The 14518-nt window shown below is 44.2% G+C and overlaps 1 protein-coding gene across 1 annotated transcript in view; it reads left to right on the top strand.

The window, feature by feature from the left end:
• Positions 1–14518, top strand: part of GNA14 (G protein subunit alpha 14) — a 214169-nt gene that overhangs the window by 188803 nt on the left and 10848 nt on the right. The window contains exon 3 of the mRNA XM_055426924.2: positions 12730–12884. Within this exon, the coding sequence (XP_055282899.1) occupies positions 12730–12884 (155 nt within the window). The remainder of the gene's footprint in view (positions 1–12729; positions 12885–14518) is intronic.

Raw genomic sequence — 14518 nt, 5'->3', positions numbered from 1 at the left:
CCGACTCAGGGATAAAACCCATGTCTCCTGCATTGGCAGGCAAATTCTTTACCACTGTAAAGAATTCCTTCCTTCCCCCTAATGAGTTTAAGTTAATCAAAGGGAAGATTGCCCTCAAATCAGCCTATTGGAAGTCCTAGAAGCAGGGAGATTGTCCTGCTGGCCTTGAAGAAGTGGCTGCCATGCCATGAGAGGGCCACATCGCTGGGACCTGAGGCAGCCCCTAAGGAGTTGAGAGTGACTTTCAGGGGGCAGCCATCAAGAAAACTAGGACCTCACTTCTGTCATCACAATGAACTGAATTTTGCCAACAACTTAACTTGGATGGGCATCCTGAGCTCCAGATGACCACACAGTCCAGCAAATACGTTATTTCAGTCTTATGAGACCCTAAGCAGAAAACTCAGTCACCCTATGCCTGGGTCCTGGTCCATAGAAACTGCGAGATAGTAATAAGAGATTGTTTTCAGCTGCTAAGTGTGTGGCAGTTTTTCATGCAGCAGTGGGAAACTAATTCAGATAATATGGTTGAAGTCTACATAGCCTTTAGATAGATTCAGAAATAAAGCCTAGAACATCTAGGGTTACTTCTAAGCTGAATTTAATATAATATTAATAGAGGGAGATGTTACAAGATGTGCCATGAAAAAAAGTCTTCTTCTGAAGACCCTAACTGTTCACATCAGAGAGAAGGCTGGTGGGACAGGGTCAGGTTCTTGGGTTGTGAGCAACAGGACTGAGCTGGCCTGTGTGTGCCCAAGAGAGTTATGGAAAGCTATAGTAGAGGTCATGGAATCAAAGAGAAAGCTGAAAAAACAGTCTCAGAATGAGCAGAAACCCAGAAACTCCTGGGCTCTCACTACCAAGAAAATCCTTGATGAGCCTCTTGCTCCCCAGATAAAAGAATTTAATCTGTTCCTTTCCTCTGTGTCCACTGTGATCATATAACTTCTGCTCAAGGTTGACAGTCTGTGCCAAATGTGAGTGGCCTGACACTGAGCCACCTCTCTAGGACCCCTGAATTAGCAGACCTGCCGGGACCCGCAGGATAGCTCTCCCTGACCCAGGACCATTGTAGCCAGGAGGAAGACTGGAAGACAGACCATCTGAAAGCTAAGGGGACTCACAAAGTAGGCTTGAACTTGTAGATAGGGGGTAGAACCTGAGCTCTTCTCCCTTTCAACTAAGTATTAGAGGAAAGAGGAAGTCACTCTTACAAGAAATGGTAAGGAATTCGGAGCCTCTAAACTGCAGAGCTGCGGAAGAGTGGGCTGAGCAGGTGGAGCAGGAATTGGGTGGCATCTCTGAGCTGGTAGGGAGCTGCGCGGGGCAACCTGTCTTGTGCAAACCAAGGTTGTGAACAGTTGGATGCTCTGGGTGAGGGATGGAGAAGCTGAGCTTTGTGCCTGAGCAACTGAGTATGGATGTTGAACCATGAAGACATAACCCTTGGAGATGAGCAGAAATTGTGGAAGAGCTTCTGACTTTCACAGGCAATGGAATCTGCCGGGGGCTGAGCTAGTAAGACCCTATGAGAAAATGGCTGCTGCTTCAGCTGTGTTAGTTTGGCATGTTGTATATCCTAAATTTCTTTGGAATTCGTAATAGGCAGACCCCTTAAAGAGCCTGTGCTTTGTTTAGGCATCTTTCAGTTCAGTTCAGTTCAGTTCAGTCGCTCAGTTGTGTCCGACTCTCCGCGACCCCATGAATCACAGCACGCCAGGCCTCCCTATCCATCACCAACTCCCGGAGTTCACTCAAACTCATGTCCACAGAGTCGGTGATGCCATCCAGCCATCTCATTCTCCGTCGTCCCCTTCTCCTCCCATCCCCAACCTTTCCCAGCATCAGAGTCTTTTCCAGTGAGTCAACTCGTCGCATGAGGTGGCCAAAGTATTGCAGTTTCAGCTTTAGCATCATTACTTAATGTTATTAAATTTGTTGTGGTTCTGTTTGTTGCTGCAGGCTTTTCACTGCTGATGTTCAGTAAGTTGTCACTAAATGCTGCATTTGTGGAGTCGTGCTGTGGTTTCAGGGATTTTTCCCCTAGCATGCATATATCCATTCTCATGTTAAATGTTCTCGTGAAACATTCCAGTGATCAAATGTTTACGAATTGAGTGTGCACAGTTACACAATTTCAGGCACTGTTGTATCCTGTTAATGCACACTGTTCCTTGATTTAATATATTCTGCCAATATTGACTAACGGTAATGATTTTCATGCAGCATTCATTTATTCATTCCAGCAATATAGGTGTGCCAGCCAGTGCTTTGAGCACTTGGGGTACATTGATGAGAAAAAAAGACCAAGATCCCTGCCCCCTTGGGATTCATGTGATACCCACACGTGTGCAAATGTGCATTCGCGCGCGCACATACACACGCACATACTCTTAACTTCTCAGAAGTCCTGCAGTTTAAAAAAAAAAAAAGTGGGTGACTGTTTCAGACCTTGTCCTAAACTTAATTGGACAAACTTTTTTGTGTGTATTCATTTTGTAGAGTCATGGTCTGTATAATATAGCCCTCTGAAAAATCCTTTACAATGGTATAGCCAGACAGTGTGTACTTCAGAAAAAAATATCCATAAATATCATTTGTTTCAACATTTAGTGAGAGTCAGACAGCAGGGAGATTACCGATAAATCCTCCACCAGGTTCTGGAGTGCAGATCTTCTTTGCTGCTGCTTAAAGTCGTATCTGTATGCCTCCATGTCCAGTGAGCAGGTGACTATGGCCAATACTGAGGTCCCATCTAGAAGCTTCCCTGGTGGCTCAGATGGTAAAGAATTTGCCTGTAGTGTGGGGGATCCAGATTTAATCCCTGGGTCAGGAAGATCCCCTTGAGGAGGAATTGACAACCCACCCCAGTAATCTTGCCTGGAGAACCCCAGGGACAGAGGAGTCCGGTGGGTTCCAGTCCATGGGGTTGCAAAGAGTCAGACACGACTGAGCGACTAGGTGATGAGGCCCTGTCTGAGACTTGCTTGACTAGCTGTCAATCCCTCACCCACTGGTAGGACAGGGATATTTTCAAGGAATTCTTGATCAAACGGTGTTGTGCTGGTCTCTCAGGTCAGGAACTATTGATTTATATCCACCTTCTGAGGGACCCAGTGTGACATCTAGCATGTAGTAAGGACACAATCCACTCAGTTGACCTTAAGGGACCACATCCAGTCCTTTAACAAGTATCTACCACCTCGATGTGCTCAGCTGATTTCTCGGTTGGGAGTTTTGGGCAAGAAATACGGAACTTGGTTAAGTGTCTGTATTACTGTGTGATGCTTGAGGATAAGGTACTTTGCATTAACCCCAATAATGTTCCTTATTCCCCCAGTTAATGCAGAGAATCTCATGCCATTGCTTGGAAGGGTAGCTGAGTAGCTTTGGACCATGTTGGCACAATTGACCCGAGATGGAATAACCTGAGGTCTGGAGCTAACAGGATTACTGATGAATGTGTGATCAGGGAGGGAAAATAGTCTGGGCTGATACCATCTTTTGGAGGTACCTGTTTGTGATCTTGTGTTTGGGGGTGGGGTCTGAATCACTCTGAGGGACACAGAAGGGATTTCGAGAATTATGCCTGGGCCTAAGATGGCTTGGAAAGAGAGCGACGCCCAGATACAGCTCTGGCTCCACGTCAGGGGAGAGTTTCATTCCTTAATGCTTGTTCTTCAGCTTAGTCTTGGACGTACCTGCCTGGCTGGTGTTACTGAACTAACTGTTGAATCTAGCATTTCCTTCCCTTTGCCTTTGAATAGAAAACCTGTTTTACATGAGTAGGAGGGAGGATCTATTTTGGAGCTGCCTTAAAGAGATCTCCCCCTCCTCCGATGGCGTCTCTTGAATGTCAGCAGTGCCCCAGGAAGAATATGGGGACCTGTACCTACTCCAGGGCCAGCCTGCTTGTCTTGAATTTCTGGGTCTCTGGAAACGTCTGGTCCAGGTCCTAGGCTGGTGGACACAGCATAGACTTAAAAAAACAACAACAAAGAATGTAATATGGCACCTTGGGAAACAGGGACAGAATAAAATCTATTTTATTGTCTGCTTAAGGAAGTAAAGAAGGAAAAAAAGAAATGGGAACATTCTCTAAATATTGTGAAAAGGAGTCTGTATCAGAAGCAATTCCAGCTTTTCCCACTGGGTGGTGTTTCTGTTTAATTTTATTGATGCTTCCAGTCTCAGGGCAGGTTCGCAATCCAAATTAGTTCTGGGCATTGCCCTTGGAAAATTTTGAAGTCTTGGGGGAATTTACTTAGGTGGAATTATCTTGCTTTTTTATACTAATTTACAAACCCATCAGAAAGCTCTTCCCCACCTAGTGAGTTGAATAGTATCCCCACCAAAGTTATGTCTACCTCAGAATTTGACTTTATTTGGAAGTAGTGCCTCTGTAGATATAATTAAGAATCAAGATAAGATCACACTGGATTAGTGAAGGCTCTAAATCCAGTTAGAGGACCTTGTAAGAGACAGAGGACGACACACCAAGATGCAGGGACGAAGGGGCCGGATTGCCTGATAAATCTACCAGCCAAGGACCAGCTGGAAGGAGTGCTGGGAAGTGTCATGATAGCTTCACCAGGTTGACAGTATAGGGCCAAAGCTTCGATGTCTTAGCTGCATTATTTAGCACTCATCGTAGCTTTGGATGTTTGTGCCAGAGTAATTTATGGCAGGACTCTTTGAAAAGAACCTTTTAAGTTAAACCCACTGAAGTTTAGACTGACATGAAGAGATAAAGGAACTTGCTTGGCCTTTCATGCAAACAGTTTGTGGCTAGTGAATTCTGTTATTTTTGTTGGAGAGAAGATAAGGAGAAAGAGGGCAAAGGTTGGAGAAGAAATAAAGGTTTCTTTTAATCTTGAATTGGGTTAAAAAAACTTACTTTCCATTCTGAGTGTGATGGAAGACTGCCTTTCTACAGGAGAATCTAGGCAGCGTTAGCCCTGTGGTTAAATATTCAGATGCCTGCACCTTGAGTGGGGGTGGACAGCAATGGCTAATGCAAAAGTGCATTCTTGTTGAAGCTGAGTTGCTAAAGAAACTGGAATTGGAAATTGATCAAAAGAAGCTAGAAAACCAATTTTTAAAATATGTAATCTCAAATAAATGGCCATTTTGGTAAATATTCTAGGTGTGCTTAAGAAAAATCTATCTTCTATAGTTGTTTTAAATATAGAGCTCTACATACATCCATGGGGCTTCCCAGGTGGCTCAATGGTAAAGAACCCATCTGCCAGTGCTGGAGATGCAGGAAATGCAGGTTTGATCCCTGGGTGGGGAAGAGCCCCTGTAGGAGGACATAGCAAATCACTTCAGTATTCTTGCCTGGAGAATTACATGGACAGAGGAGCCTGGCAGGTAGCAGAGTCAGACACAACTTAGTGACTAAGCAACATGTGTCCATAAAGTCAAATTGCTGATCATGACATTTGAACTGTATATATCTTTACTGAATTTTTGTTTATTCTATCAATTACTGAGAGATGTGTTTCAATTTCCTGTAAGATGAAAATTTGTCTGTTTCACCATTTAGATCTAAGAGATTCTGTTCCTATACATTTTAAGCCTATACCATTAGTTGCCTAGAACTTTAGTACCATTCTATCTTTCTGAATCTTTTCGTCATTTGAAATATCTCTATCTCCAGTTATAATGTAAAAGTCTTCCCCCAGCTTTATTGAGGTCTAATTGACAAGTAGACCTTAAAGTCCATTTTCACGATAATAGATTCCTCCTTCTTGTGGGTTGGAGGAATGTATCTTTGCATCTTTTTACTTGTCGCCTCTTTTTGAAGTTATCTTCTTATGCTTGATTATTTTTATGAGTGTGCTCGACACTCATGAAAAAATAAACTGAGGGTGAGGAAGATGTTCTCTTCAAAAGGAAATCTCCTTTTCTTCTGTCAGGTGTCTGGAGACACTCAGTTTCTGAGATCGTGGTGATTCCAAGCTGAGTTGAAACTCCCTAAGAGCTACCCCTTGGATCCCAACCCAGAGCCAGAGGGCTTCTAAGGGCCTTTTGCTCTTGCTAAACCCTTCGATCCCAGCCACCCTAGTCCTGTAATGTTGAAAAGGGAGCTGCTCAACCTCACAACTGCTCCTTCAAGAGCAAGCTGAGCCCCAGGGAGGAAGGTTTCCTAAATGCTGTTTCAACTCCTTGGATGCCATTCTTCCCTACATTCTGGCCCAGCAGCGACTTATTCATTAGCTTCCTGGTATTTTCAAGCATACTTTTGAAAATATTTTGTCCACCATTTCTAGCTGTCCTTAGTGGAAGAGTTGATCCGTATTTCCCAGTCTTCGTTTATCAGAGCAGAAGTTGTTTTTTATAGAAAAAAAAATTCCTTTCTCTAGCATAATTCACCAGCATTTTCTTTAGTATGAACTTTCTGAAATGCTTTCAAAGCTGATCATTATGGAACACTGAAATTTTTATTTCATAATTTTTGTTTAATAGAACATATAGTTCTGGATCTTGATGTGAGATGTTAAAACAGGAGGGGTGATTTTGTCAGTCAGAAATACTGTTACAGGGAACTTTGATTTTTAATTTTAAATGAGATTAAAATATCTCATTTGGTTTTAGAAAGCTTTTGAGGTTCATAGGCACTACAAATGACAGTAGGCTCTTGAAATATCATGCAATTAGGCTTTTATTATCTAAACTTGTGTTAATGAATACAGATTTCAGTGAAAACACATAAGTATCTGATGAAAGAACAGGAACTCTGGTGTCCTGACGAAGGAGGGGACAATCTTCCCTAGTGAGTGAGCAGGCTCGGGGTCCTGCAGTGCCGGGTGATTAATGGTACAGGGGCTCCCCCTGCGAGGACCTGGTGGAGAATGGGGCTGCCCACTGGGCCCTGGATTCCAGCCGGAGGGGCTTGCTGGACTCGACAGGGGCTGTCACCTGGGCAGCCAGCCATCCTTGTGTGAAGTCAGCAAGGCACCACTTCATAACCAGCTCCTTCCACTGGGAATATGTGAGTGAAATACACATGTAGGACAGCTTTTTTCAGTGTTCTTCTTTCTTCAGAGCTGTGAAAATGGTGGTTTTATTTGAGAAAGGAAAAGAGGAAAAGTCAGATATGAACTCAGTGTTTGAGAAACTGGTCATGTTTCTGTATCTGCTGAATTTGCTCCAATAATATTTATTCTTTTGTGATTTTTCTTTTCAAAGAAATGTATGAGTTAGGCAATTTCAAATCAATGTCTTCCCCTAGCTTAGGGCTTTTGCATGAACTACAGACCCACGTTATTTTTTGGGGCTCCAAAATCACTGCGGATGCTGATTGCAGCCATGAAATTAAAAGACGCTTACTCCTTGGAAGGAATGTTATGACCAACCTGGATAGTGTATTAAAAAGCAGAGACATTACTCTGCCAACAAAGGTCTGTCTAGTCAAGGCTATGGTTTTTCCAGTGGTCATGTATGGATGTGAGAGTTGGACTGTGAAGAAAGCTGAGCACCAAAGAATTGATGCTTTTGAACTGTGGTGCTGGAGAAGACTCTTGAGAGTTCCTTGGACTGCAAGGAGATCCAACCAGTCCATTCTAAAGGAGATCAATCCTGGGTGCTCATTGGAAGGACTGATGCTAAAGCTGAAACTCCAATACTTTGGCCACCTCATGCGACGAGTTGACTCACTGGAAAAGACTCTGATGCTGGGAAGGATTGGGGGCGGGAGGAGAAGAGGATGACAGAGAATGAGATGGCTGGATGGCATCACCGACTCGATGGACATGAGTTTGAGTGAACTGGTGTTGGTGATGGATAGGGAGGCCTAGCGTGCTGTGATTCATGGGGTCGCAAAGAGTCGGACACGACTGAGCAACTGGACTGAACTGAACTGACAGACCCACTTTATTTATCTGCTTCCTAGTTTCTTCACTTAGATACCAGCCAGCTCAGACTCAGCCTGTCTCCCACCCAAATCCTAACATTTCCCTAAATCTGACTCTCTGAGAACATTTCTTCCCTCTTTCCAGAAAGTCCAAACACATGGCACAAAACCTTCCCAATTATATAGGGGCTCCCTGATCTAGATGTTGTGCACTGCAGAGGTGGTTTTAACAGGAATGTAAAAATGCTCACACTCTGTATATAACACTATTTAGCCAAGTCAGAGGGAAATCTGCTCCAAACTTCAGTTAAAAAAAATTTAATTATTTTAATTGGAGGCGAATTACTTCACAATATCGTAGTAGTTTTTGCCATACCTTGACATGAATCAGCCATGGGTGTACATGTGTCCCTCATCCTGAACCCCCCTCCCTCCCCATCCCATCCCTCAGGGTCATCCTAGTGCACCAGCCCTGAGCGCCCTCTCTCATGCACTGAACCTGGAATGGCGATCTATTTCACATATGGTAATACACGTTTCAATGTTATTCTCTCAAATCATCCCACCCTCGCCTTCTCCCACAGAGTCCTGAAGTCTGTTCTTCACATCTGTGTCTCTTTTGCTGTCTTGCATATAGAGTCATCATTACCATCTTTCTAAATTCCATATATATGCATTAATATACTGTATTGGTGTTTTTCTTTCAGGCTTACTTCACTCTGCATAATAGGCTCCAGTTTCATCCACCTCGTTAGAACTGATTCGAATGCATTCTTTTTTATGGCTGAGTAATATTCCATTGTGTATATGTACCAAAACTCTCTTATCCACTCATCTACCGATGGACATCTAGGTTGCTTCCATGTCCTGGCTATTGTAAACAGTGCTGTGATGAACACTGGGGTACATGTGTCTCTTTCAATTCTGGTTTCCTCGGTGTGTATGCCCAGCAGTGGGATTGCTGGGTCATATGGCAGTTCCAGTTCCAGATTTTTAAGGAATCTCCACACTGTTCTCCATAGTGGCTGTACTAGTTTGCATTCCCACCAACAGTGTAAAAGTGTTCCTTTTTCTCCACACTCTCTCCAGCATTTATTGTTTATAGACTTGGATAGCAGCCATTCTGACTGGCGTGAAATGGTACCTCATTGTGGTTTTGATTTGCATTTCTCTAATAATGAGTGATGTTGAGCATCTTTTCATGTGTTTGTTAGCCATCTGTATGTCTTTTTTGGAGAAATGTCTGTTTAGTTCTTTGGCCCATTTTTTTACTGGGTTGCTTATTTTTCTGGAATTGAGCTGCAGGAGTTGCTTGCATATTTTTGAGATTAATTCTTTGTCAGTTGCTTCATTTGCTATTATTTTCTCCCATTCTGAAGGCTTTCTTTTCACCTTGCTTATAGTTTCCCTTGTTGTGCAAAAGCTTTTAATTTTAATTAGGTCCCATTTGTTTATTTTTGTTTTTATTTCCAATATTCTGGGAAGTGGGTCATAGAGGATCCTGCTGTGATTTATGTCAGAGAGTGTTTTGCCTATGTTTTCCTCTAGGAGTTTTATAGTTTCTGGTCTTACGTTCAGAGCTTTAATCCATTTTGAGTTTATTTTTGTGTATGGTGTTAGAAAGTGTTCTAGTTTCATTCTTTTACAAGTGGTTGACCAGTTTTCCCAGCACCACTTGTTAAAGAGACTGTCTTTTCTTCATTTTATATTCTTGCCTCTTTTGTCAAAGATAAGGTGTCCAAAGGTGCGTGGAATTATCTCTGGGCTTTCTCTTTTGTTCCATTGATCTATGTTTCTGTCTTTGTGCCACCAAAACTTCACTTTTTTAAAAAAACAAACATTGTTAATGTGCATAAGTCATTCATCTGATATCTTGATAGAATTTATTTAAAGACCAGGGCACCCTTTTTCTCATTCCTCTCTGCCCTTTATATTTTCCCCTGGAACATTCTCTGGAGCTTGGCTGTGCCACTCCACCAGTCATCTTCATGATGATTTGTGACTAAAGAACACATCCTTGTCAGAGCATTCTTTTTTTTGGCTGCACCATGCAGCTTGCAGGATCTTAGTGCCCCAACCCTGCCCCTCAACCAAGGATTGAACCTGGGCCCTGGCAGTGGAAGTGCAGAGTCCTAACCACTAGGGAAATCTCCCCTTGTCAGGTCATTCTTGATCAGAGGGACAACTTCTTTGACTACAGTCTTTCCAGGTAAATGGAGACTAAAGAGATAGCTGACTAAATGCAATACATGAGTCTAGATTGGGCCAATGAAGGACATTTATGGGACAGCTGCCAAACTTTGGTTAAGGTCTGAGGATTAGACTACAATATTGTTTCACTGTTAATTTCCTGATGTTGATCATTATATATGATTATACAGTGTGATTATGTATGTTTGGTTTTAGGAAACTACACTGAAGTCTTTAGAGATAAACAGGCACTGAGGCTGCAGTTTTCTTTCAGATATTTCCAGGAAAAAGCATATGTGTGAGTTACGTGTGCAAGTGTGGGTATATGTATGGACACATGTGGAAGGAGTGACAATAAATGATAAGGTTAAGTAGGAGACTATGAATGTTTGGGCAGTCTTGAAAGGCAGAGAAGACCTTGTTCTACCGTGTTTCCCACCTTTTTCCAAGTCTTAAATAGGAAGTTTAAAAAAAATGATCCAGACAGGTAGAGCTAACCAGGAGGAGACAAAGATGGACAGGAAAACCTCTGAACATAGAGTCCATAGAGTCCTGGGTGGCTAAGTCTAGTTAGTTTTAAAGTCCCAATTGTTGGGTTTCTAAGGAGCCTCTATTATCTTCTTTTAAGCAAGATGTCCCCCAAATCTCCTCCCTTGGCTAAAAAAACAATATGTCTTTCTCACCAGGCTGAATTCCCTTGGTTACCTGAAATCCCAGGTTAATATCTTTCCCTAAATTCCTCCTGTCCCAGAGCTTATATAGAAGGCTGCATTCCTCTGTGATAATTTACTGGGAGCCACTTTTTATCTACTGGAAGAGCCAAACACTGGCGTAGGCAAATGGGGGATCCTGGGAAGCTCCACCATCTGCATCTTCCAGTGGAGACCATCTGCTCCTCCGTGGGAGGTGGGTGAGTGGCGAGTGGAGGGAAGAAGTGGGAGAAGGCCGTCTGCTTCATACGGACACTGTCTGTGGCCTCCATTCATCGTTCTCTCTGGTTGAGAACAGGGCATGTGACACAAAATGTGCCAGCAGGCAGAACTAGAACTCTTGGTTTAGGGGCTGTCACTGTGTTCTGTTTTGGCAGACAAGAAATATTTATTAGGCATGTATTGCAATAATAAGGCTAGTTCTGCTTACTTTTGGGTGATACTTTATAAATCCGGTTCCCATGAAAATCACTGGCTCCTCTTACAAATGATGATGCTGAGGCAGGAAACCTATTGGATTCCTTAAATCCCACTGAACTACTTAGAGGTCAGGGTCTTGATTTTCAGCCCAGGTTCTTTCTGCTCACCCATCCTGCATAGACCTTGTTTGAGACTCTACAGAGGGGATCCTCTACCTGCCTGAGGATACCACAGTCTGGGAGAAGATTATATTCACTCCTGATGGATGGAGGGCAAAGCCATGTTGATTTAATCATGGTTCTGGGTTTTTCCAAGTCAAGTGAATCTATAAGTTCTTCTTTTCCTCTAGCCTTCTGTTGGGCTTCCTGATAAAAAAAATGCAAGAAAAGAGTGACTTTTCAAGGGATGTAGTATATACTTAAAGAGACCACAGCTGCCAAAGGATGTTCTGCTGACTCCCAGCTGCCAGTGAATTGCCCGCTCTGCATGATTTAATTGCCCTGAAATCCAGTGAAGAGGGCGGGCTCATATCTCCCAAAACAGGACTCTCATTTGCTGCAACTTGAAGCCAAGGATGGGATGCTGAGTCTCTCAGGCCAAAGCAGGGATGTACTGTGGATGCAGGTCAATCTTACCACTTTAATTTGCTAAGGTTTGGAAAAATTTCTGGCCTCTTGCTTGCCTTCTGTTGATCAGATGAGATGATACATGCAGAGCCCTGGGTACACAGTGAGTGTAATAAGTGATAACTGCTGTAGTAACAGTAATTACAGCAATAATGATATTAACACTTACTGTAATAATAAAGTAATAGTATTCGAGCAGTCAGTGGCATGGGGTCAGGGGTACAGGAGGTGTGGTCCACCCAGTAGCAAAGAGTTTTATTAGTGATGCATGATAATAAAAAGCATGAGAACTCTCTGTACTTTCCTCTCAGTTTTGCTGTGAACTTAAAACTACTCTAAAAAATAAGGTCAATTAAAACATCTTTAAAAAATAAAGGAAAGAGAAAGCAGACTCATGATTAATGGCTGGGACGTGATTTTTCAGTTCTCTGAAGATGACGACACACTCCCTTCTTTCCTGCACTGGTGTGTACCCTCTCACCCTACCCTTGGTATGCCACTAACAATACTGTTGTTTTTAAATTGTTCTATGGGCTGTGCAAATATTCAAACGAGTTGCATGCTAATGAGGAAGTAATGTTGGTTAGTACAGTGATGATCAATCATTCCAGTGTTTCTCCATGCAGTTGGGTGTTGAATGCTGGTGACACTGACCCCCAGGTACTGCTGGGACCAAAGGCCACAGGTCTGGGGCTCTTTGTGGCTCTCTCCACTGAGCTAAGCAGCTACATCATCTCCACCCAGTGGGGCTGCAACTGAGTGACTTGGCTGTGAGGAGCTCTTCTGGAGGGCACCCACCATACCCCGGCACCTAGGGGACATCTTCCCTGATCCACAGACAAGGGCAAGTCTTGTCCCTACGTCACCAACATGATGGTTTCCTTTCCTTTGCCTAATGAAAGGCTCTTTTCCCTCTGAGCAGGAAAATGCCCAGCTAATCAGAGAAGTGGAGGTAGACAAGGTGTCCACGCTCTCCAGGGACCAGGTGGAGGCCATCAAGCAGCTGTGGCAGGATCCTGGAATCCAGGAGTGCTACGATCGGAGGCGGGAGTACCAGCTGTCAGACTCTGCCAAATAGTGAGTACAGAGCCCCGGGCTGTGGCCACACTTCAAAGGAGCTTCTTACCAGGCAGAAATGCAGGCACTCAGCAGCAACAGCCTCCCTCTGCTTTTTGATGCCTCACTCCCCACCTCCTAAATTCGGTCCCCCTAAGGAGTCCCCCAGATGGCTCTCCTTGCCCATTCCTACCTTTCCTCATCTAGTTATAAGCCTCTGTCCTTTTCACTGAGAGGCTAAGTCAATTGTGGGCTTTCCTTGGTGGGACTGATCTCATTTGGGATGCTGAAGTTGGATGATTTAAACCAGGACTACACCTGCTTCTGGTTTCTCCTTTCCCCTCTCCATATCCCTCTGCCTTCTGGTTTCCTGACCGGCAAACAGCAGGTCCAATTGCCCAAAAATCAAGAGTTTAGACCCAGCAGCGCAGTATACCCGTCAGTGGCTGATCTGGTGCTGCCCTCAAGTGGACAAGATAGTCACGGACGCGAGCTCAGTTTGGGAGTTCTTTGTTCATTAACTCCTTGTGAAGGAGCAATCAGTAATCTATTAGGGTAAAAAGAAATAGATCGTTCTGCATGCAAACTATCCCACAGAGATCACAGAATTTAAGAATTCCCCAAGACAGTGCCTCTGCCCAGATCACTGGGCAAATAGCTGAATCATGGTCCTTCTTTGAAGGGTGAGGATTCCTGATTCTGCAGCTCAGCTCCTTCCCTTGCTCTGGGTCACTTCCACCCTCTGAGGGCCCTGGAGTTCTTTCCCTAGACCCATCCCCTTCCCTTTAGGTGCTGCCATCACCCTCCAAAGTGGTGTGGGTGATTCACCCTTCTTGACAAGCCAGGGGGCAGGAAAGGAAACCAGAATCTTACCTCCTTAATTTCACTGGCCTTCCTCTGGTGTTTGTCCCAGGCTGAGTGCTGAATGACATGAATCCAGGTTAGCACCACCCATCTGATTACTGGAACATGTAGGTACAACACAGCAGCAAAGCAGGAAAAGGAACTAAAAGCAACCCCAGTAAGCTGTTAGATCAGCACATAAGACAGCAGGGTAGAGAGAAGCGCAGAGTCCCCAGCAGGAGGGCAGACAGCCTTTGACAGCTGGGAGCCAGGGCATCCCTGAGTCCTCTGGTCTAGCCTGTGTCACTGGCTTCTGGGAAGGCCCTGGGGAATGGCTGGGGCTCTTGATATAGACCAGCTTGGAAAAGACCCACTGGGCCTGCTGTAGAATTCAGTCTGGCCCTGACACCTGGGGCAAGTGCACTGAGAAGAGTTGAAGAGAGTGACTAGGGTGGTGGGCAGGGCTGTACAGAGAAAAGGGAGCTCATAAAGGGAACTGGTGAGACACCAGACGCTTCCGTGGTCCAGATCAGTGGTAATCATCTGCTCTGCTGCCACTGTCTGCTTCTTTGGAGAGGTTTTCACTTCACAAAAATTTGATGTGTCTGCTCTGTGCCAGGCACTGAGGAAAGGGCTATAGGTACAATTGGTGCTTTCTGCCCTGAAGGAACACACACTCTGGTGGGATGACACACAGATTCACTCAGTCATGTCCGACTCTCTGCGACCTCACAGACTGTAGCCCAGTAGGCTCCTCTGTCACGGATTTTCCAGGCAAGAATACTGGAGTAGGCTGCCATTCCCTTCTTCAG

Source organism: Moschus berezovskii, chromosome 7 (assembly GCF_049115385.1).
Source record: "Moschus berezovskii isolate FMDL1 chromosome 7, NW_MosBer_1.0, whole genome shotgun sequence".
NCBI lineage: Eukaryota > Metazoa > Chordata > Mammalia > Artiodactyla > Moschidae > Moschus > Moschus berezovskii.
Note: the sequence above shows the minus strand (reverse complement) of the source record. Positions and strands in the feature narration are given on the sequence as shown.